General features: G+C 43.8%; 1 protein-coding gene, 2 long non-coding RNA genes and 2 other non-coding genes across 5 annotated transcripts in view; 4 read left to right on the top strand and 1 right to left on the bottom strand.

The window, feature by feature from the left end:
- LOC121101411 (potassium/sodium hyperpolarization-activated cyclic nucleotide-gated channel 2-like) overlaps positions 1–8,397 on the top strand; it is an 8,732-nt gene extending 335 nt beyond the window's left edge. The window contains exons 2-4 of the mRNA XM_040624911.1: positions 64–72; positions 167–497; positions 8,113–8,397. Coding sequence (XP_040480845.1) covers positions 64–72; positions 167–497; positions 8,113–8,344 — 572 coding nt within the window. The 3' untranslated portion in view covers positions 8,345–8,397. The remainder of the gene's footprint in view (positions 1–63; positions 73–166; positions 498–8,112) is intronic.
- LOC121101577 lies at positions 748–869 on the top strand. The gene has a single exon (XR_005833569.1). It is a non-coding gene; the product is annotated as a small nucleolar RNA SNORA26 (small nucleolar RNA).
- Positions 1,505–4,870, top strand: LOC103672731. The gene is made up of 2 exons (XR_571231.1): positions 1,505–1,574; positions 1,966–4,870. It is a non-coding gene; the product is annotated as an uncharacterized LOC103672731 (long non-coding RNA).
- An 8,241-nt stretch (positions 8,398–16,638) lies between the features above and the next one.
- LOC121101503 lies at positions 16,639–20,291 on the top strand. Its single transcript, XR_005833517.1, has 2 exons — positions 16,639–17,988; positions 19,812–20,291. It is a non-coding gene; the product is annotated as an uncharacterized LOC121101503 (long non-coding RNA).
- A 4,427-nt stretch (positions 20,292–24,718) lies between these two features.
- LOC121101578 lies at positions 24,719–24,840 on the bottom strand. The gene has a single exon (XR_005833570.1). It is a non-coding gene; the product is annotated as a small nucleolar RNA SNORA26 (small nucleolar RNA).
- Between the last annotated feature and the right edge of the window lie 4 nt (positions 24,841–24,844).

A 24,844-nucleotide genomic window follows, 5' to 3' on the forward strand; every position in this document is an offset into this window, starting at 1 on the left:
GAGGATGGAGGAGGAGGGAGGTGTCGGAGGGGGGCGGGCGTCTCGAACCTCTTTGTCTCGCAGATCTGGGCGGTGAGTGTGGCTCAGCTCTCAGGTCCCTTGGGGCGGCAAGGGCGCCCGGCCTGCGGGCCCGGCTGGGGCTGCGCTCGCCCCGCGTCCCCTCGAGCTTTGCCCGCGCGGAGCTGCGCTGCTCCCGGCGGCCAGAACGGAGGGGTAGAGCAGTCCTCGGAGGCCCGGGGGGCGGGCGGCCCAGCTCGTCCCGGGGCCGCGCGAGGCACAGACATAGCGCCGAGCCGCCCGGTGGCTTCCCCGCGCCCAGGCCCGGGCGCCCTAACAATCTCGCGCTTTCCTCCCCCAGGGCGCCGCCGCCGCAACTTTGTAGCGGGTTCGGGGCCCGCCCGCCCGCGGCTGCGCAAACCCGGCCCGGCCCGACCCGGCACCCGGGGAGTGTGTCTCCGACGTGTGCGGGGCTGCCGCGGCCGGAGCTCTACGCGCAGGTAGGTGTCCGTCCCGGAGTGAAATGCGAGGACCTAGGCCCGGAGCACGTGGCCGGTGGCTGGGTTCTAAGGGCCCCAGATTGTCTGGCCCTCAGAGGGAATGCACGTTCCCGGGCTCCCCCCGCACAACAGCTGCTTCGGGTGGGTTTTCGGACTCGTGCAAGAAAGCGCTGAGATCCAGGGGATATTGACGAGGGAGGCATGCAGGGATCCTAGAGAAGCCTGTCAAAATCCCAGACCGCCCTTTCCTGTGCCCTTTTAAGGCTGACGCGGTGCCTTGAGAGGCTAACACAGAAGGGTAAAGGAAGTCTCCATAAAACCCAGGGAAGAGATTGTAAAACTCCTCTTTGGATCCTGTCTGGAGTCACAGCTGAACCAGAGGAAATTTTTCTTTTGGTTCAAGCACCTTGTGATATTTTAATACGGCTCAGAGCACACGTGATGAAATCAAACTTAACCTTAGCATTGATGGTACATTCAGTGAAAGTGTTGGCATTTGTCACTGAAGGCGGAAACAACCTACGAGAATGACTCTATAAAGACTGTGAATTGAGAACATCTGAAGGCACTGGCTGACAAAGGTCATAAAGCCTCTGGAGCCAGACTTCCCTGGGTAGAAACAGCAGATCCAGAATACATGAAACTGAGCCATTCGGAAATAGTTTTTGGTCACCCCATGGCTGCTGACATCTCTAAACCTTCCATTCCTGGATTGGGTGAGCATATGGGCCCTGGAGTGAACAATTCAATATGTTGACTAGTTATATATAAGAACTATTGGAGCATATCATGAACAGGTGAAAAAAATCCATGATCTTCAGCTACTAACAAGCCTTGCCATACCTTTCTACCAGGAGATGGAGCATATATCAGTTTTTAGAAGAAAATATGCATCTGGGAAAGCTCACTGGGAAAGGCTTCAATACTGTTAACCATCTACACTGTCATCAAAATAAAAATCTTCCAGGATTCACATGAGACACACCCAAGCTAGCTCCAGACCGTCACCCCGTAACAGTTAGAAGGCTGTCCCTATGAGTGATCTACTCAGGCTCCAGAAGCAGATGACACTGTGAAGTAAGCAGCTTTGTGCAAGATCTTGAATCAAGAATGTTGTCTTCATTTATCTTCCCTTGAAACCTTTCTCCCTGACCTGGAAAATTCTCTGACCTAGAGATCTTTTTTAAAAAACGCTTCCTCTTTTCTTTATGGAAAGATTGGCTGGAGGTTGCTTGTTTAACCTATTCTCCCTCTGTCCCCCCACTATGGTCTCCCTTCCAAAAACAGTGTCTTGCTTCAACTAACCCTTGGTGCTCTTTCAACAATTCTATTTGTTGAATGGCAAAACCCCATTACCCACTCCCACCACTCTTCCAAACCCTGGCCCCTTAGCTAATTTATCTGATTGCTGGTTAAGCAACATCTATATAACACACAAGAACTTGAACCAGTTTTTGTTCCTGCCCAGGGAAGTACCTGCTGGACCCATTCTGTACAGTGGCTGTGTAAAAGGGAACGGTATCCACAAACAAGAGGACAAAATCACTCTTCTTGGCATTAGGAAACTTCTACAGAAGCTCAGTGTCTATCATTTACTCAGGTGAAGGTTTTGGAGGGAAATTTTCCTCTTTGCACTGAAAATAAAAATGGCACTGGACCCTTCCTAGGTAACATACCCAAACAATACTGTATTCCAGCACTACGGTTTGATTCCACAGATGGCACCTTCAGACCTTCTATAGCTGTTGTAAATGAGTCCAAGACTGATTATTATGATGCAGATGTTTGCCTAGTCACTGGACAATATTCCTGATTTTCAGGCCACACAAGTCTGCCCAATACCCAAGACTACCTATGGGTGGCCCAAAACTCTGAAATGACCTGCTTAGGTAATGACACCCATCTCTACAGCTGCCAAAATCAAACCAAAGGTCTTCTGTAGCAAGTACTCCGCAACCGGTTTTGCTCTTCCAGCCTGACAGAGGCACATGGTAAATGGAGATGTGCAGCTGCCAACATAACTAGCAACAGAGGTCATGATGGGCACCAGATGCCAGCCCGGTGGGTCACGTGTTCCACTCTGACCTTGTCCATGGACAACTCTGGTGTTTTTATCTCAGGCGGTAGTAAGGCGTATGAGGAGTTCCCACCGAAATGGTCAGGGCGATGTGGACTTGGCTACGGGGCACCTGCCGTCACCAGGTATCCCACTTTCTATGCTAGCCAAGTCACAGACACAAGCTCCTTAATACGTAAAGTAGCATCACATCATAGACAATCACCCATTTATCACAACACCAATTCAACAAGGACCCTTCTCCAAGTCGGGGAACTTCCCACCTAGAAGAAACAATTCTACTAAACATTTCCGAAGTACCAGAACAAGGATTCGCTGCCATGGTGTAGACCTGGAAGCTCACCAGTCGAGAGTTAGCCGTTTACTCTCTGCACTCCAGGGTCGCCGTCTGATGTACGGGCTGCTCAACAGGGAAGGACACGTACAATCACTGGCAAACAGCGCTGCCTGTATGTAAGTCAGAAGAAGTTGTGTTTCGTCCGAGCCGTGTGCAGGAGCCTGGCAACAATCTACATCGAAGGAGTAAATGACCATTTAATTGGGCGGACCTATTCTCAGGCGTGGGAGACTGGTCCAGTGGCCCATGGGGCCGTGTGTTTGGATTTGTTCTTCTCTGCTTATTCATCCTCGTCCTGATCTGTGTTTCCATTCACAGACCTCCTCCAGCCCGAGTCTCCTCTTCACAGCAGTACGCCGGGCTGCTTGCCTGTGAAGCTTCATGTCAGGTTTCAGACAAGGAGCTCGGGGCGAGCCCCACCAGGAGGGCGTAAAGACCCCTTTAAATTGAGAACATCTGAACAAACAGCAGCTGCGGAATGAGGCCTGCTTTAAACTTCTCTTTGATGAGTAAAGCAGGCCTTCCTGAGAATTCAGCTGTCATGAACCCCTCCCCGAGGGAGCCTTTTGTAAGGGAGGAGACTGACCTGGTATCAGGGCATCCCGAAGAGCTGCGTCAGTAAGTCCCATCTGCTCCTTCCATACTTCCCCACTGAAGCCTTACTACCCCGTCCCCTCTGCCGTTAAGCTGGTAGATAAAACCGTATCCCCGGCTGTTCCGACAGCTGCCCTTGATAGCCTACTCCCACGTACATATATAATAAACTTCCCTCCAATTAATCTGTTCATTCACAGGCCCCCAACCACTTGAACCTAAGACCCTGTATGTATGTTTGATAACTGAAGACTCTCTTTACTTCCCTTCCGGAGAAAGCTATAAACCACTGAAGCCGGAGGGTTTGGCGTGCTCTGCTCATCTGTATGCATGTCATCTCCAGTCTAAGGGGGAAGTGTGTCGGGTGTGAGGCGTGGCCATCTGATGCCCCATGGGCAGCAGCAGGGAGGGGTAGGGTTGTAGGGACGAGGTAGCACTTATTGTACTGAGCACGTCATCTGCCCAGGCCCGTGGTGAGGTCCTTCCATTTTTCTATTGAATCCTTCCCATTTGGCCGGTGAATAAACTCAAAGGGTAGATAACTGCTGAAGATTACATCATTACTAAAAACAAGAGCACGATGCAGAACAGAGTGTCTGGTGTGCCGCCTTTCATAAAGCAGAGGCAAGAACGTGTATGTCTACGTACGTGTGGTTACTCCGTTTTGCAAACAGACAGCTCAGGAAGGGTAGGCCAGAAGCTAATGGAAGTGATTATGTTAAGGGGCACGGGCAGTGAGAGTCCCACCCCCTTTTTCAAAGTTGACTATAAACAAACTGATGAACCTTTTAGCAAACTAACAACTTACATAGAGAAAATGGTTCTTCCAAGTTATGCAAAAATAATCCAGTAATTCTGGGTACGCCCTCAGAGGTGGGATTATTGCCCGTAGTAATGTGGTCAAAAGAGTGAAGAAACAGACTAGTCCAGTGGTTCAGAGCATAATAAAACCTCCTGGGCATAAGACCCGCATCAGTTGCTTTCCTGTGTATGTTAAACCAAATGCAGCTGAACCCTCGGCACTGAAACTGGAGAAGCCATTAAAGGAAGCGCGCAGCTTTGGGTGTTGAGTGTGGTGTGCGGGTCATACGGTCGATGAGGGTGCAGGGTGCTGCTGTGTTAGAGTGCAGAAGGGTAACGCCGTTGAGGGAAAATGCTGGGAAAGACATCTGGATTCATGATAACCTCCACTTTCTTCTGTAAAATGGACATAAGCAGTAAAGGGTGGGTAGGGCCAATACGGCTTACTCCTCTTTTTTGGCCATAAAAATGAGTCTTATTAATTTCATTTTAGAAGGTCGATAGCCACTGGCCCATGGATTCAGTGCTCACGGTCACTGCTAAAGAGGTTTAAGACAAACTCGATTATCTGTTGTGTGCCTGTTGTCTGTTCCCTGCTAGAATATAAGCTTCACAAAGACAGATGTATTTGTTGAATCACAATGAATAGGGTGCGGTAAAGATGAAAGAATGCAGGTCAAGCCCTCACGGTTGACCATTGGCATTGCTTAGCTCCAGGTAAGATGGGGTTCACCCATAGCCAATGTGAATCTCTGGCAGATTGGAACTTTTGCATTGACTCTTGTCAGGTGTGAATTTGAAAACTTTTGAATAAAGTTGATAATTAGATTTGGGAGTTCTTGGGGTACCTGGGTGGCTCAGTCAGTTAAGTGTCTGCCTTTGGCTCAGGTCATGATCCCAGGGTCCTGGGATCGAGCCCCACATCGGGCTCTTTGCTCAGTGGGGAGCCTGCTTCTCCCTCTGCTTTCCCCCTGCTTGTGTGCTCGCACTCTCTCTCTCTCTCTCTCTCTCTGTATGTGTGTGTCAAACACATAAATTTCAAAAAATCTTTAAAAAAAAAAAAAAAGATTTGGGAATTCTTGTCCTGGCTTACTTTGTTTCCCTTCCAAGTATTCAGGTCCATCAGACACCTCACACATACATGCAGATATATTTATTGAGCCCATTAATTCCACGATGTCAAGTATGAACAAAGTTATGAGGAAAAGTGAAATGAGAGTGCAGTCATTGGAATGTTAGGAGATGCCTATTGGGAGGATGAATTCTTATCAAAGAGCATGAGTGGTTTTGAGATATGTTAAGGCCTACAGTATTAGATTAAAGGATAAGAAGATTTTCTGCTTCCATATGTAAAGTTTGTAGGGGATGGAAAGTCCTAGAAAATAGTTTCAAGTTACTAATGATGGACACAAAGACATTTTCTATATTTGAAACTTACAGGAAAAATATCTTTGTCCTTATTCAACAGAGCACAATACACTGGTTGGGAAAAGTGTTTATTATTCATTAGCCAGCTCGAAAGGCCCACCGGGTGTTTTAGCAAATCACTGAATTATTTATCAACATTTACTGAGACGCAATGAAAAATGCTGCAAATCAAGGGCCGTTGTAATCAATTCTTTTTGAATTAAGAGTAATCCTTTGAATGATTGTTAACAATGGCAAGTGATTTGAACATCTTAACCTACAAATAGGATTATGATGGCTCTCCAAAAGACATTGTTTTTTAAGTGTTTTGTTTGCAAATTGATACCATTTTAGAAGTTTTGATATAATGAATGAAAAACAGCAAAATTGAAGTATTATGCAAATGTCCTGTTTCTCATGAAAGTTTAACTCACAAAATTGTAGCATTCAACAGTAGACCTTGCCCGTTGCAATTATTACCATGGTCTTTAAATGGTGATTTTCTACTTCTCCATTTATTACTTTGAATTCTACTGTATGGAAGATTGATTTCAATCATTTTTATGAGTATGGATGCATAGACATACACAGTATTCTTTGGCTGTAACGCGATGTGTCATTTCGACTAGTGCTCAAATTGTCCCAGCTTGGGCCCCTGAGAGCTCTTTGAAGTTGGCTCCTACAACCTTTTGACATAGGCCCATCCTTTGTCTTCTTTTTAACACTTCCTTTCTGGAACATAGAGATGTTCCAGCCTCATCTTATATCTTTCCTGCACAATCTTAGAATGAGTCATTTTCTAAGGAACCATGGTTCCTTTTACTGATAATGTTATTTAGAGACCAAAATTGGCACAAAATGTGCTCATTGGCACTGCTACTAGGGTACCCACCCTTGGTGGACAAAGCTAGGAAAGCTGTGGACATGAATCCGTGTACACACCCATACCTATATTTCTATGTCTAGATATAGTAAAATAAATTAGTTCATACCGATTTCCCCAACTCATTTATGATGTGGAGCACAAAGGCAAAAGAAATACAGAAAAAATGAAACTTCCTTATAACTTACAGCCCATTGACAAGTACTTGGGACAGGCTGAGTGACCTTCCCCAGCGAGCTTAGCTGCCCACTGTTACTACTTTCCTAGAGGCAAAAGGCCACCTTAGCTTGACATTAGCCCAACCTCCAGGATCCTGTAAAAATCCCTTCGGAAACTTCTTTATCTCAACCCCCCCCCAAGATAAATTTTAGCAATCATTCTCCAAGCATATGGCCCACTGATACACATCTGAAGGGTCTCATGACTAAGGTTTTACTAGACAGTAATAAATGATCTTTTCCTAACAACAGCTAGCCTCTAAAGGTCCTGGAAACTTTGCTTCCAAATTCCTTAGACACTTACGCCATCCCTAACCCCCTGTCAACTTGAAGGTATATAATCAGCCACTTCTCACAACCCCATGCAGCTCTTTCTGCCCAAGGATCCTGTCCGTGTGGTGTAATAAAACCACCTTTTTACACCAAAGACGTCTCAAGAATTCTTTCTTGACCATTTGTTCCCAAACCCCAACTTTTCACATCAATCTATATATTTTTTTTCTGAAAAAAATGAACTACTTTATCATATATGTATAGGTATCTATATACCATAAATGTATAGGGGTGTGTGTGTGTGTGTGTGTGTGTGTGTGTGTGTGTATCAGTTGTGCACACCAACTTTCATAGCAGTATTACTCACAGTAGTGGAAAGATGGAAACAACCCAGTGCCCACTGATGAATGTGAGTGGACAAAGAAAATGTGCTGCATACGCACAATGGACTATTATTCAGCCTGAACAAGGAATGGCAGTCCGACAGATACCACAGCACGCATGAACCTGGAAAACATCATGCTGAGTGAAGTAAGCCAGACACAAAAGGACAAACACTGCATGAGTCCACTTGTATGAAGTTCTTCAATAGTCTAATTCATAGAGACAGAAAGTAGAACAGAGGTTCCCAGGGGCTGGGAGGAAAGTGGATGGGGAGTTACTGTTTCATGGGTACAGAGTTTCAGTGTGGGAAGATGAAAAATTTCTGGAAAGGGTTGGTGGTGATGGTTGTACAACGTCGTGAATGGTCCTGATGCTGAAAACAGTTAACATGGTCAAATTTTGTGTTATGTATGTTTTACAACAATAAAATAAGTCAAACAAAAACGGTTGCCGGGAGTGGGCTGTGAAGCGCGTCTCCAACTAGGTTTGGAGCGTTGCTGTGAAGGAAGACAGGGTGGTTTCGTAATTGCTTTAATAGAGTTTGCCTGGTAGTGGTTCTTTCCCCCTGCGCCATTTGCAAAGAAGGTTGCTCTTTTCCCTTCCTAACGATTGGCTGTCCTAAAACCTTCCCCCCTGTGCAGACAGGCGGAGACGCGAAGCCGCCGTGGGCAGCGCAGCGCTGGGAAGCCCATCGTGTGGGGCCTTCGGAAGCAGGGATCAGACATGTGCCTCCTTCCCCCTCGCACCTTTGACGTGCTCCTGCCTGGGCCGCCCATGGACACACCAGACAGAACTGAGACACCAAAATCACCATTGTCATTACGTGACAATGATGAAATGACATTTATCCGGAGAGGTATCATTTGTATCTGACTTCCTAATGCTTTTGGTGTTCCAAAGAGGAAGATAAATTGAATGGAAGCATCTCTGTTTGGTATCAATTTTCATGAAGTGAATGAGGCCGTTTAAAAACTGTCTCAACTGCGAGAAATGGATCACAGTATCGGAGGAAGGCTCTGAGTGACTGTTGCTGTGATCACCGGCTTTAGCACAAGCTAGGTAAGCTTTCTTGGCTTGGTTTTCCTATGCAAGAGAATTGTATCATAAATTCATATTGGAGGCAGGTAGCAAACTGCTCATATTTAGAATTTTTCTCGATTTTGAAAGATGTAGTGGCTAGGAGATCTGTCACATATACTTGCTCCCCAAGCAGAGGATTCTAGACCTGCGCTGTCTAGAAGTGTGCTCCTGAAATGCAGCCAGCGCTACTGTGTGTATGAATTTCCTAGGACCGCTGTCGCAAATGACCACAAACTTGGTAACTTAAAACTACACATGTTTACTGTCTTACAGTTTGAAACCAGTTTCCCTGGGAAGACATTAAGGTGTCTGCAGGCCCCTGCTTCTTTTGTAGGCTCTAGGGAACAACCCATTTCTTCTTCTTCTTCTTCTTTTTTTTTTTTTCAGATTTTATTTATTTACTTAGAGGAGAGAGAGAGAGAGCATGAGTTTCGGGGGTAGCCAGAGAAGCAGGCTCCCCACTGAGCAGGGAGCCCAATGTGGGACTTGATCCCAGGACCCTGGGATTATGAACCAAGCCAAAGGCAGCCGCTTACCCAACTGAATCACCCAGATGCCCCAGAAACAACCCATTTCTTTGCCTCTTCCTGCTTCCAAAGCTTCATTCCATGCCTCCCTCCTCCGTCTTCAAAGCCAGCAGCATAGCCTCAGCTGTAGCACTGCTTCTTCTGTTCTGCTGTCCAACCGCTCTTGGTCTTCTTCTTGTAAGAACACCTGCGACTACAATTACAGTCCACTCACATAGTCCAGGATTTCTCCATCTCGAGATCTTTCGTTTAATCACATCTGCAATATAAGTTAAAATTCACGGGTTCTGGAGATTAGGATGTGGATATATTTGGAGGCCATTATTCAAGCTACCATACTGAGGAACTGCATTTTGAATGGAATGAAATTTGAATTTAAATAACCATGTGGCTAGTGGCTACCATTTTGGACGGTAGAGACACAGAAGATTTTCAAATTCACAGGAGCTTCTATAGACCACACTGCTTTAGGGTGGTCTAAAAGCCAATACCAGTTATAAAATAAGTAAGTCACAGAGATGGAAAGTACAGCACAGGGACTATAGTCACTATTATTGTAGTAATGTGAATAACATTTGAAGTGAGAGATGGTAAGTACACTGATCACGGTGAGCACTGTGTAAGGTATAGAATTGTTGAATCACTACACGTGCACCTGAAACTAATACAACATTGTATGTCAACTATGCTTAAATAATAAAAAAGATGTTTAAAGCTACTCATGACTAAAAAGGAAAGAAAAAGCCAAAAGCAGATGCTTCATTTTGTAGCCATTTTGAGTTTATTGTTGCTACTCTTCAAAAAAAAAAAAAAAACTACATAAATTTGTTTTTTAGAGATTTGGAACCTATCACCCCATAGATAGCATGAGGAAAACTCCTAGTGATTCTTCACCATTGAGCAAAGATTTAATGAGTATTTTTGACGGGCCAGGCACTGAACTCCAAAAGTAGGTCACAGTCTGCAACGTCATGAATACACATGATAACAGGAAGCAGTGGGAGCACGAGATTAAACTGACCCTAGGGGGAAGGAATTCTGGAGGACGTAAAATCCAAAGTAAGCGATGGCCAAGCCACAAAGGGTAAGAAAGAATATAGGCAGAGAGAAGGGGGTAAGAAAGTATCAGGAGAGGGAGAAGCATGCTCTGAAGAAAGAGGTTAAGAGAGGGGTCTGGGAGTAGTGTTATATGGCTGAATTCTGTGGGATCAGAAGGGGCAAGGCAGAAAAAGAGGCAGGGGCCAAATCCTGATGGGCAGAGTATGTCATGATAAGGAGTTTGGACTTTATCCCGAGTGTCAATTAGGATTGGTTTGAATGCAGATGACAGAGGGCCAGTGTGAGTGTCTAAAACAAGGCAGATGTTTATCTGTATCTGCACCAAGGCTGATGAGAAAGTTGTGCTCCATAAAGCCCTCGGGGGTGCAGATTCCTGTCACCTCATTCCCTTTCCATCTCTAGTATATCCCTTTGCTAGGGCTGCCATACCGAGTACCACAAACTGGGAGGCTTGAACAACAGAAATTCAGTGTCTCACAGTTCTGGTGGCCGGCCATCCAAGATGAGGGAGTTGACAGGACTGGTTTCTTCTGAGGACTGTAAGGCTAAATCTGTTCCAGGCCTTTCCCACAGCTTCTGGTAGGTTTCTAGAAGTCTTTGACATTTTTTGGTTTATAGAGGGATCTCTTCACCTTGATGTCCTGTAGTGTCTCCCTGTGTGTGGGTCTGGGTCCAAATTTCCCCTTTCTGTAAAGACATCAATCGTATTAGATGAGGGGCTTCCTTTACTTCAGTATGACCTCATCTTAACCCATTTACTTCCGCAGTGACCCTATAAGATCACATTCCAAAGAAGGTCACATTCTAAGATACTGGAGGTTTGGAGTTCAACATATACGTTTTTGGGGCAGAGGGTGGACAGAATTCAACCCATAACATGTAGGATGTGGTCCTTATCCTTATGGGCCCAGACCGCTCTAGAGACCCAGTCACCACGTTCACATTCAGTCTCCTTAAAGGGCCCATCCTTGGAGGTCCTTCTTCCACATTGACTCAGCTGTTTGCTCTGGAGGTGCTAACAGATGCTGGTTCTGAGGTGATCATTGGAGCATTGTATGGCTAAAGAGGGCACTGACCACAGGTTAGCAATGCCTCCTTCTCAGACCTAGGGTCAGAGGAAATGAGGACAGGGAGAGGGAAGGTTTTTGCTTTCCAGATCATTCTAGAAAGACTTCGGGAAGAATAAGGGATTGCAGTGCACGTTCACAAGACCAAGTTGCTGGGCAATGTGGCTCATTTCCCACAGGCTGGCTTCACCTACCTCCCTTTCCCTTTTGTAGTGTCTGTTCTCCCGTGGGTTGTGGTCACTGTGTGTTTATCTCCTTTACTAGAGAAGGTGTTCCTTGAGAGGAAACAAAGCCCCTTTGAGGTCTGATGGGTCTCACAGAGGTGGGCGGGAGGTTGGGGATTCAAAGCTTAAATCTCAGCTCCAGCACTTATTAGCTGTAGAAATTTGATCCCCCCCAAAAAACTTTAGCTTTATCACTTGAAAAATGAGGTAACAATATTTACCTTGTAGTGTCGTTATGATCATTAAAAACTAACAAGTGCAAGCGTGCGGGCTACAGTAGCTACTCAGTGGTGAGTATTTTCTGCGATTTGAACTGGGGTGTCTCCAGGGCCCAGCTCAGGGCACCTTGCAGTGTCGGTGCTCAATACATATCTGTTGCCCCAGTGGAAATTTAGATCACAGCTAAAAAGCCCTGTGCTATACTCAAGTCTAGAAATTAATGATAAATTAAAATAGCCATCGCAATACTATAAAACACAAGACATTAAAAAAGAAACAGTTATCAAATTCAAGTATGGTAGGGAGAAATACATCTAATGTAAAAAGTATACATACAATACATAGTAATGTGAAGTACATAATAATAATAATACTGATAATATGTAACACCTGAAGTACATCGTAATAATAAGTATATAATAATATGTGTCATTTTATGGCACAAGACTTCAATGTCTCTGATGGAATAAACAGGACTAAATGGTTTGAAGAATTCCTTACGCACAGGAGCCAGATCTGACTGAGCCTTCTGACCGCAGGTCTGAGTGCAAACTCGCTCAAACACAGCGAGTGACACCCCAGGAAAGGCCTCTAAAAGAGAATTCGGTGTGAACTTGGACCAGAACAGATAATAAACTCCATGTGACGGTCCTACAGCAGGAATCTTTTCATGTGATTTGGGGCTACGTATTTTATGGCGTCTGATCATAGGAAATGTCTCCCGAAGCATTAAGCTCTCCCACACCTGAAATAATAGTTTCATTGCTAACAGTGTAAGGTCAAAAGAACTGGGTGTCTTACGTATGCGTGGGAAGGTGTGTTTTGAATTTCTAAAACGAGATTTTACACAGATATTTTTGAAGAGCAGCCCAGCGATAAACTCAAGTTGGCCTGTAGCTGTGATACGAAGTATCTGGCATTGGCCTCTAGATGTCTTCTAAAGCAGTGCTGTCAACCAGCTTCCCGTGAGGATGGAAATGTTTTACATCTGTGCCGTCTAATTTGGTGGCCACTAGCTAATGACTACTTAGATTCAAATGGAATGAAATTCAAAATCCAGTTCAGTGATGCACTATCAAGGGTTATTATAAAACAAATAGTAATGAAGACTGGTATTGACGCAGAGATAGACAAAACCAATCTATCAAACAGAATAGAGTTGGGAACTAGGTCTACACATATACGGCCACCTGGTTTATGATAACTGTAAATGGGGGAAATGATCTTTTAAATTAACATGTTGGGTTAATTGGATATCCACATGGAAAAAACGGCATCTGGGTCCACTTCTATATCCCACCGTTTCCAACAACCAATTCCAAATGGATTACTGTTCTTAAAACTTTTAGAAGAAAACAGAAGAGAAATCTTAATAACCTGGAGTAAACAGAGACTTCTTAAATCAGAAACACTCGCCATAAAAATGGACACATTGGAATATTAAAATTAAGATTTTTTTTCCTTAAAAGACTTCATTCATTCAAAGATTGAAAAGAAACCCAAAATAGGAGAAGATATTTGCCACATATAGACCTGACAAAGGATGCACATTAAAAAAAAAAAAAAGCAACCCTCTTATAATACATAAACAGACTGAGCGATTTACCCAGTGGAACACAACTCAGCAATAAAAAAGTGGATTGCTGACACATGCAGAAACATGGAATCAGAAACACAGTATGTGAGTGAAAGCAGGCTCACACGAAAGAGAACATTCTGTATAACTCCAGGAATATGAAATTTTGAAACACATAAAGCTAGGCAGTGGAGAACAAATTAGAACGGGGGTAGCCCCCAGAAAAGTGGAAATGAAGGCTGACTGGGAGGAGGCATGGAACTCAAGACTCCCATGCTCAAAACTCAGCTGATGTACAATGAAAATTTGTGGATTTAATTTCATTGAAGTTGTACATCAAAAGAAACCTTAGACATTGAATTTTAGTTAGTGATATGCAGGCTAAATTACTCATAGGACATGTATTGCTATCTGCAGTATACTTTGAAATGCAACAATATTAAGATGGATGAAGGAATAGAAATATAACAGCAAGTTTTATAAAATGTATTCATACAATCTATATGGTAGATTATGTGTGTTTACTGTAAAATTCTCTAAACTTTGCTAAATATTTGAGGCAGCTGGGTGGCTCAGTTGGTTAAGCATCCAGCTCTTGGTTTTGGCTCCGGTCATGATCTCACAGTTGTGCAGCTCAGTTGTGGGGTTGAGCCCTGGGTCCAGCCCCACGTTGGGCTCTGCACTCCGTGTGGAGTCTGCTTCAGATTCTTTCTCCCTCTTCCTCTCCCTCGGCCCCTCCCTATGCTCACGCTCTCTCTCTCTCTAAAATAAATAAATAAAATCTTTAAAATACTTTGCTAAATATTTGAAAATTATTATAATCACATGTTAAGAAAACTACAAATGAAAAAAAAGCTCACAAAAATGGGCAAAACTTTAACAGACACTTCATGAAGTTATTTCTAAACAACTAATAAACATGTGAAAAGGCGCTCAATTAATTAACTTCATTAATCATCAGGGAGATGCAAATTAAAATAACAAGAGACACAATTATCACCCACCAAAATGGCCAAAATGAAAAAAGATGGAAAACGCCAAGTATTGATGAGACTTTGGAACAACCGGAACCGTCGTATTTTGCTGATAGTGTAACTGGTGCACTCTGGAAAACTTATTGAAATACCAAATTTGAACATGGCACCACCTATGACCCAGCAATTCCATTTCCAGGTATATATCCAAGAGAAATGCATTTATCATTCATCATGTTGATCAAAAGATCTCTATTACAATGTTCATAACAATATTTTAATAGGTCCAAAATATACACTATTTCAATGTCTATCAACAATTGACTGCATAAATAAAACATGGCGCATTCACACGGTGGAATGCGGTACAGCATCCTCATGAACAAGCTATGAATGGAGTCGACATATGGACGAACCTAACGAACGTAACAGTGAGTTAAAGAAACTAGACAGAAAAGAGTATGTGCTATGATGGTCCCATTCATCATGTACAAACGCTGCTACTCTACTTACTACTCAGAATTCTAAGGATAGTGGATAATCCTGGGGTGGGAGAGAAGTGGTTAGTGATTGGAAGGAAACACTTTGGGGATCTGGCTATGTTCTGTTTCTTGACCTAGTTGCTGGTGTGATCCGTTTGTGACATTTCATTTATGATTTATGTACTTATCTGGAAGTATGTAATATTTCAATAAAAAGCAGCTTCTGCCAGAACCTATGGGCAATACAGGGACACAGAACTTGAGAAGGATTTGAGAGACAGGATTAGATTTGCATTAGAAAGATTAATCCTTGGCTTTGGAGAGGATAGCAAGGAGAGGAGCTACGGGGGTGTTTACAGAAGTAATCCATGCAAGCGATTATGAAGGCCTGAAATAAAGTAGGGCAATAGGGCTGACAAGGACAGAGTATAGTTGATATTTAGGAAACAAACAGACAGAACTTGGACAGGTCACTAAATCCCCCTGTGCCTCCTTTCTTCACTGAAAAAACTGGAAGTAACAGTAGCTACTTCATTGGCTATTTCCATGACTTAATGATTTGTTCCAAATCAAACAAACAACAAAAAGTCAATGCTCATTGCATACGATGCAGAGCAAGATATAAAGTATTCAGATTAGGAAGCTTTCAAGGAAACATCTTAACTTGGCAAGGTCCACGCAACCCTGCCTTGTTTCAAGCACAGGTAAAATCACCTCCCTGCCCAAGACTGGGTGCTGTGGATCGCACAGTAAATGGCCACGGTTACGAACACGACAGAACATGTCAGAACCTGAGCGTGGTCTGTTCCTACGGGGCCACGGGGAAGAGGTTAAGGCTACTGGGGGGCCGGAGCTCCAGCACCCAGAACCCAGCGCCTCCTCCCTACCGCCTCGGCTCAGAGGTGGGGCCACTGAAGGGGGCGGGGATCCAGGCCAAGGAGGTGGAGCTGGGGCCACAAAAGATGCCAGTGCGGCTCGAGGTTTCCCGTGTTTAACCAATTGAATGCGCTCGGGCCCGCCTCCATCCTCTGATTGGCACAACGCGTCTCCCCGTCTTCTCGCGCTTTGTCGGAGCTTCTCCCGTGTCTCAGGAGGGTGCGGGTTTCAAGGGTGCTTGGTTAGGTGGTTAGGTGGTTAGGTGGCCGGGCTCCTTCGACACCCGGAGCGTCCAGCCGCTCCGGACCACCCTGCAGCCGCCGTGCCCCAGGCGGAGGTAAGGCGCGGCCCGGGCTTGGGGTTCTCGGGCAGGACCTCGCCTTCACCCGCCTTCTCCTCCGCAGCAGCGGAGACTGGCCTGCGGAGCGGCTCTGCTGTCACTTGGCAGGACCCTGGGGTAGGAAAGCGCGACCTGGTTAGGCCCTGCCAGGTACTGACGCGCACTCCTGTGTTGTATGCAACCTTGAAGGGAACGTTTGGATTAAAAATAGTGAACTTGGCGGTTCTATTGCGAACATGCCTTGAGTGCGTGCAGTACCTCCAGTATACCATGCTTGCAGGGATTAACCGCCTTACCGAAGGGTGCCAGCCCGTTTGGGGCACGTGCTTACTGTGCTGATTTACAGAGCGTTCAGTGGCGCCACAGTTACATTTTGAACTCCGTTTCTGATGCAGACCCTTAAAGCTGCCCTTTTCACCTCCTAAAAAGGTAATGCAGATTCCTCCGGTAAGGGGGCATGTCGATATACACTGAATTCTTGCACTTGTCAAAAACCACAAAATTAGCTTCAAGTACTTTATACTTAATACAAAAAGTCTTGAGCCCGAGTCTGTGTTTTCACTGAAGGAAAAAGCACTGCCAGAAAAGTAAGGGGGAGGGGGAGGTGGGGGAGGCAAAGGAGAATCCCGAAGCAAATACCTCATCCTGCAGATACCTGAATTTTCACGTAGAAAATGACAAGTGTTGGCGAGGATATGGGTGGAGAGACTGGAACCCTTGTGCATTGCTGGTAGGCATGCAAAATGGTTTAGCTGCTGTGGAAAACAGTGGGATGGGTTCTCAAAAAATTAAACACAGAGTTACCATATGATCCCTCAATTCCACTTCTTATACTCCAGAAAGTTGAAAGCAGGGACACAGTTACTTTTACACCCGTGTTCATAGTAATATTATTCCCAATAGCCAAAAGGTGGAAGCAGCCCAAATAACTGTAGAGATGAGTGGATAAACAAAATGTGGTATATACGTGCAATGGGGTGTTGTTGTCCCTGGTACGACATAGGGGAGCCTTGAAACGTGCTAAGTGAAGTAAACCAGAATCAAAGACAAATACTGTATGATTCCACTGATATGAGGTACTTAGTCAAATTCATAGAGACAAAAAGTAATAGAGGGTAATTACCAGGGTCTAGGGAGAGGAGAGAATGGAAAGTTACTGTTTAATAGGTACAGAATTTGTTTGGGATGATGGAAAAGTTCTGGAAATGTGATGGTTGCACAACATTGGGAATGTAAGTAGTGCCTCTGAATTATACACTTAAAAATCATTTATGGTATGTATATTTCACCACACACACAAGAAGCAAAACTCATCAATAAATACAACCTAAAGTTGCAACCAGTCACGGGAAAGCCTTGTTTTAATTCCAGAATCTGCATTGTACAAACATAATTTGTGAAAAACTATTCAAATTTTGATTTGAAAACTAGATGAAAGAAATTCATGTTCAAAGCTTACAAGATGCTATTTTTCACTGTATGTGTGTTTGTTTTAAGCTCTGAATACACTAGGTAGTATGTGTCTGGAACTCCTAGACACCCAACTGCATACATTGTATTATATAGACTGGAGACAACAGCATCCATTCTCTTGTTATATATTTGGAAATAAACTATTTTGGTATCTTGCATTTGGGCTCCTTATCCATAAACCTCATTAGAAAAAAAATATAATCTCAAACTAGCTCTTTCTAAACATACAGCCAAAATAGATGGCAGCTTCCATATGGTTATTAGGATGGATTTTATCTTGGGGGGGGGAGGTTTGGGGGAGATGAGGAGGGTAAATGTTTATTGCATATAGTTCATGTATTTCAAAGATCATTTTCTTAGCCATTCGACAAGGAAGAAAATGCTGATTTATTTTCTCCCCTTTTGTAGATGAGAAAATAGAAGACATTCAAGCTGAGGTGGTATGATGCTGAAACCTTCAGCAACTCCTCCAAAGATTGTTGGCACTCTTCTGTTTTAATTTTAACTAATTTTTCATGTGTGGCTTGTGAAATCAGAGGAGGAGTGATTGTTGCCCGATTATAATATGTTTAGCTGCCCACAACGGTGCTTTCAAGGTTGCCAGCTAACTTTGAGTAGATGTGAGTAGAATTATTCTTTTTTCCACCATAAAAATGAGTGACTGTTATTTAGAGCAATGAGGTCATATTAAGCTTTTTGTAAAGTTAAATAAATCTGCAAGTGAGACACTTGAGATGTTAACAGTAGTTTATGGTGAAGAAGTAAAGTCAAGAGCAAGAGTTTTTGACTGGCACGAGAAGTTTAAAGAAGGCAGAGGTGATATCCATGATGATGTGGGAAGTGGCCGTCCCGTTAGCCACAGAACACATGAAAACAATGAGAGGGTCAGAAATTTGGTTTGCTCACACAGCCAATTAACTTATGAAAAATGGCCGAAAAGTTAAATTTAGACAAACCGACTCATGCTGAAAGTAAACTTGCACATTAGGAAAGTTTCTAGGAGGATTATATCTCATTCCGTTGTGGTTGATGGTCCTGCAGAGGCCAAACAAAAACAGAGCTGCTCGGGAATCTGCCACTTGGGTGTATATTCAGGGCACAATCCTACAGTTCAGTTTCACTGGTCTTGGAGTAACTTCTGTCTGAATCGAGAATGAGCTGAGCGTCTTCAGACATGTTGCGTTGGCTTTGTAGGTATATGAGTTGAGCAGAGTCAAGCCCGTCGAGTTGAGTGTGACAAAGTAGAGAGCCTGGAGCTCGAGGTTTATTAGGAACCCAGCAAACTTACCACAGGACTTAAATTTCTACCTCGTTTCTTCAGGGTGAGCTCATTTGAATAAATACTAGGTTACCTACAGGCTGGGCAGTTAAACTTTCAAGAGTACGCTAGAGTTCAACGTTACTCTATATGGAGATATTTCAAAACAGAGAAGAATGGCCATCTTTAGGCAGAGATACTCAGACTTGTAATAATGAGACTTTTGTAGTGGGAAATTGAGCTCAGACATTGGAAATAGGTGTTCAAATCTGTCATCAAGAAAGAAACAGAACAGGCTGTAAGGAATAGTGGGCAGTTTCAGTAAAAATATACTCTTCCCTTCCACCACCACTCCAGTTCCCCAAATAAGAACCTGATTTTGGTCAAAGCCCACAAAACTTTCTAGTCTTTACATAATCTAAATTTCAATTTTTTTAAAGATCTTATTTATTTATTTATTTATTTATTTATTTATTTATTTGAGAGAGAGAGCGGGGAGCCTGATGTGGGACTCGATCCCAGGACCCTAGGATCATGATCTGAGCCGAAGTATCACTTAGCTGACTGAGCCAGCCAGGCATCCCCTAAATCTCAATTTTCAATAGATTTTTATATGTAAACTGTTTGGGTCTGGAATTTGGTACAAAGGGTAGACAAATAGAGCTCAATTTTGTTCCTATGTTCTTTCATCAGGAGAATAAGGTCCCATGCATTGAGAGAGTTTTGGAAGGCATTACTGCCATTAGCAAAACATGAACAGACACAATCTTTTCATCAAGAGCAAGGAGCTGAGTTTTGACCTTCACCTTTTCCATGTGTACTACTGACTGAATGTGGCGGTCCTATCCTAAGCTTCAATTCTAATAAGCATTCATCAAAGGGAAGGCATTACCGTGCATACTCGGCTGGCCACCAACAGCTTTAAGCACATTATGGTCAAGGCAACTGGTAGTTTTGCCGAAACACTAATAAAAAAGCATTGGTAATTCATGTCACAGTTGAGATACAGAAATAATAGGTAAAAGATTATTTCACATAAATTTTGGTAAACCTAGAAAACAATTTCAGATATTTTTGTCCATGAATATTAGCATTTTAGCTTAAGGAGCTAGTTGAATCATGTGCCTTCCCATAAGAAATTTGCAGAATGAACTTCTCATTCAGAAACTTGTGTTTTTGCCCCAGGTTCCTTCCCAGTCTGCAGTAGGATGCTGTCATCATTCAGTATTGGTACGTTGCAACTTAGACACACGAAAATTACTGCATAGGACTTAAGTCAGAGCCCTATGGTGGTGTCTCTGAAAAGACTAGTTTTATTAGTTCTACTCTTAAGGTTTTTTGTTGTTATTTTAAAAGACTCCCAGAAATCCAAGTTTACATTTTGTGGAACATGAGCCAAAACTAATTGAGGTTGTTATGGAAAAATTGTCTCATTTTAATGGTCTATATTACCTCTGGGACCCTGCTGGTCAAAGCTTTATGGCCCACAAGGCAAAAATTGTAATTAGAATAATGGTGTTCATATTGTCTCAATTTGTTTTCATTACTCAATTTTTACAACTTAATTTTTGGAGATGCTTTGTACTGTGTAAATGAAATTTACTGGAAGTATACATACATAAACCATAAACTGACATCCCAATAAAGCATAAGTTGATTTTTTTATATTAGTTTTGATCATCTGTGTTGTTTTATGAGGAATGTGCTAATCCTCTGTATTTTAGCCACATGCTCATGTCACTCATGATTTAAATCTAAATGAAGTTTAACTTCATTGCCATACCTCTGAAATTTTTAAAAATTGACTAATGAACAGATAAGATCTACCCCCGCCCCCACACCCATAACGCACTAATAAAAACAGTGTAGGAGGCAGTGTGGTGGGGTTCCAGCTCCAGCTACATCTGTGATCTTAAGCTTTCCATCTGGATTAGTTACCAGGCTTTGCAACAAATTACTACAAACTTGGTAGCTTAAAACAGAAATTTATTCTCTCACAATTTTGGAGGCCAGAAATCAGAAATCAGTTTCCTGGGGTCAAACAAGTGCACACTCTCAAGGTGGGGATGGGGGTTCTATTTCTGGAATCTTCCAGAGCCAGAGCCGGAGGCTGCCAGCTTCCCCCAGCCTGAAGTCATATTGCTCCATAATCTTCAAGGCCAAAACCAGATCTCTTTCTGCTTGTCTTCTCATGGCCGCCTCCCTTGAGCATGGAGTCTCCTTCTGCTCCCCTCTTATAAAGGCCCTTGTGGGGGCGCCTGAGTGGCTCAGTTCGTTGAGCGTCGGACTCTCGATCTCAGCTCAGGTCTCAATCTGAGTTTTGAGCTCAAGCCCGTGCTGGGTTTCATCCTGGGCTTCAAGCTGGGCGTAGAGCCAATTAATAGATTAATTAAAGGCCCTTGTGATTAGCGTTAGGGCTCAGATTATGCAGGATAATCTTCCCATCTCAAGAACCTTGACATCTGCAAAGACCCTTTTCCAAATAAGGTAACATGGGTTTGAAATTAGGACTTGATTAGATTTGGGAGTCATTATTCAGTCTACTATACCATAGGTTTTTCTCTTCTGCAAAACCCCACATAATCTCTGGAACAGTACTGCCAATGAAACTTTCTGTAGTAATGGAGATATTCTCTATCTGTTGTCTAGGACAGTAGCTTCGAGCCACATGTGACTAATGAGCGTTTGAAACGTGGTTAATCCAACTGAGGAGCTGAATTTTTCATTTTACTCAGTTTTGATTTAACCTTAAATAGCCCCATGTGACTGGTGACTGTCATATTGGGCAGTGCAGTTCCAGTGTCTATAGTTCTAAATTCTGGACTCTGAGGCCCCTTAAAAACAAAAACAACAACAACAAAAACGTTAACGTTTTTCCCCCCACGTTTCACTGCCTCAGACTGCTCCCATCTTTCACCGGCTATTGTTCAGTCTAGTGGGCTTCAAACTTTTTAGCATCAAAATCCTTTCTACAGGGACACCTGGGCGGCTCAGTCAGTTAAGCAGCTGCCTTCGGCTCAGGTTCTGATCTCAGAGCCCTGGGATCGAGTCCCACTTCAAGCTCCTTGCTCAGCAGGGAGGCTGCTTCTCCCTCTGCCTCTGCCTGCTGCTCTCTGCTCATGCTCTCTCTGACAAATAAAATCTTAAAAAAAAAAAATTGGAAAACCGAAGTATAAATTGGGCTGTCCTGGTTGAGGTTCAGTGGTGGGAGAGGGAGGAGGATCCATGCCAGGCCCAGGGTCCCCACCTGTTCACCCAGCCCAGGTAACTTCTAGGGCCAAGGAGCCACCGCTAGGACTCAGTGCAGTGGAGCCATTTGAGACCAGGGGTTATTCTTGGCAACCGTTTGCTGCCGCCTTCAGACCTGAACACTTGTAGTTTTACACTTGAGACAGTAGCTAGAGAACAGTCGTTCTCCTGGCCTACGATCACCGGACCGCTGTTGCAGTGTTTAATGAATTCCTTGTTCTGCCAGAACTTGCTGCAGCCTGTCGGCTTTAGGACTCTCCATTTTTCTTTCCCTTTACCTAGCTTTTGGAGTCACCTCATACGGACCTTTTGTTCTACCAACCACCCCCTACCCTCCACCTTGCTAACTGGTTCCAACACTGAGCAAGGAAGCCTCACAGGTCTTTATAATGGAAGACTCTATCAGTGAATCAGTTGCAACCATATACGTGGATTTTTGTGGGGTTTTTTTTCACTGATGTGGTCACAATACCTAGAGCAGTACTTGGTCCGTAATACACGCTCCATTTATTGAATGAAAATTAAAGCCAGCATTTTTCGTATATAAATACTGAACACCAGCATTGTCATTTTAATATTACAAGGAACACACAGTATTATAAAAATGACCTTATGGTACTACCAATGAATGACATTTACTGAGTGCTCACTACTCACCAGGTAATTACTATGTATAGACTCAACTTTAGTAACTATGATTAGCCATTCAGAGACTGAAGCTAAGAAGTAATTGGTCTCAGATCACATGGAAGGGTGGGGGTTCGAACCTAGTGTTCTCCTGCTTCTAAGAATAGATGGCTGTAAGCCATTCCTTTGGATGCCATATAGAAATCAACCCAGTATTACTGATATTATGCTTCATTATAAATGATAGTGCTCCTTGTATTACAGTCATGGTGGATTTAGGGCTCAAATATATCAGAATCAATATTATTCCAGGAGCTTGATTAGCCCCTAGGAATATGGTGGGAACCAAGACGGACTTTACTGTAGTGAAGTAGGGGCAGGGCAGTCAGGCAACCACAAACGAGACTTCTAAGTATGACAAGGCATACTACAGGATGCTAGAGAATTCCAGAACAGCACTTATGGGGACTGAGGGGAGGGATGATAGTGGCCACAGAAAAGTTGGGTAAGTAAGAGCAGGAAAGAGTCCGGGTGCTAGGGAGCTGCTAGGGAGCGTTCCTAGGTAAACTACAGCATTCAGAGATCTGGGAGGCCAGAAAGTGCAAAATATCCACCTTAGCCCCACATACAAGCGGTCATTTCTCTGCACCTTCACTTTGCTTTCCCCCGAACCTTCACATGCTTCTTCCTCGGGGCTTTTTGTTTTCACTCTGCCTAAAACGTTCTTCACCCAAATACATATAGAACCACAGCATGTCCTGGTCTCATCCCCGGTCCTCCTGGCCAGCCCTATCTAAGCTTATGTCCTCTACTCACAGTGCATACACATGTGCTTCCCCTTCCCCTTCCCTTCTTTTCTCCCCTCTAGCAATTAGGGCCTTCTCACATATTTGTTGAATAAATTACCAAAAAAACGATAAGGCTGGATTTTACAGTGTAATATGCAAGTGTAAAATGAAGTTTAGAAGGAAAGGCTGGAACAATGTTATGAAACAAGCATTCAGAGTGATTCCAAGGCGAATATTATTTAAATATCTTTATTGAGAACTTCTGGAAAATGAGGTTATTTGCAGACATTTGGGGCTGGTCAGCATGAAAAACTAGCACATACGAGGCTCTGTTCTTCTTGCTACACTGTATTGTTTCTTCCCGTATGAAAACCTCCCCATCACCTTCAAGATTTTCATATTCTAACAATCTAGCACCACTGTATCCTTTAAATCCCCTTTCACAGCTCGTTATGCTCATTCATCAAAAACACCTAACATGCTGACAGATGCCCCCTTGGTGCCAAATTTGGGGTAACTTCTGTAGGTTCCATATAATTAAATACTATGAAGACCTTCCATTCTTAATAGCTCTGCTGGGGTCCCCCTGACCAAACGGCCTCACCTGTTTCAATATTACTACGGTTCCACTAGAACATGAAATGCCAAGAGAGAGAAGTGACTTTCCATGGTCACATGGCGAGAAAGTTACATGAGGAGCCTTGTTCAGGGCTACACATGTGACGGGACCTTCAGTCAGTACCTGACCTGTTTGTTGCTTCATCTGTAAAATGAGAGAATAGTACTGACCTCACAGAGCTGTCAGAACTAAACAACAGGATGAAAAATAAAATACCTGCTATGCCGCCCTGTCACCACCAGCACTGTCCCGCTAACGCCTGTGAAGGGCGCGCTGGACACACGGCTGCTACAAGTTAAGGAAGAATATCTCCCCCTCAGAGGCTTGTGGGTACTGTAAACCGTAGAGGGGGTGGAAGCCCATAAAAGTACCCGCACTGCGATAGCCCAGCTTCCACCGCTTGTGCCTGTAGTTTTCAACCTATAAAAAAGAAACATTTCCAAATGACCTTTCAAACAGAAAACATTTTGAGGTATATTCTTTTCAGTTTGTCTCAAAGGATGTCCACAAAACGCCTCGTGGACAGTGTATACCTGTGTTTTTTCCCCTCCCTCAAAGATAAGGTATCATCAAAACTAAGGCTAGGTTTAAATTTGTCACTGGGCTAGGAACTGTATAAAAATATCACAAAGGGGGTCCTGGGATGGAGCCCTGAGTTGGGCTCCCTGCTCAGTGGGGAGTCTGCTTCTCCCTCTGCCCCTCCCCCCCCACCCATGCTCTCTATCCTGTACACGTGCTCTCTCTCTCAAATAAAATCTTTAAAAAATATCACAAGGTGCTTGAACCAAAAGAAAAATTTCCTCTGGTTCAGCTGTGACTCCAGACAGGATCCAAAGAGGAGTTTTACAATCTCTTCCCTGGGTTTTATGGAGACTTCCTTTACCCTTCTGTGTTAGCCTCTCAAGGCACCGCGTCAGCCTTAAAAGGGCACAGGA

The sequence above is a fragment of the Ursus maritimus genome, unplaced genomic scaffold, assembly GCF_017311325.1.
Source record: "Ursus maritimus isolate PB19 unplaced genomic scaffold, ASM1731132v1 scaffold_8, whole genome shotgun sequence".
NCBI classification, from domain to species: domain Eukaryota; kingdom Metazoa; phylum Chordata; class Mammalia; order Carnivora; family Ursidae; genus Ursus; species Ursus maritimus.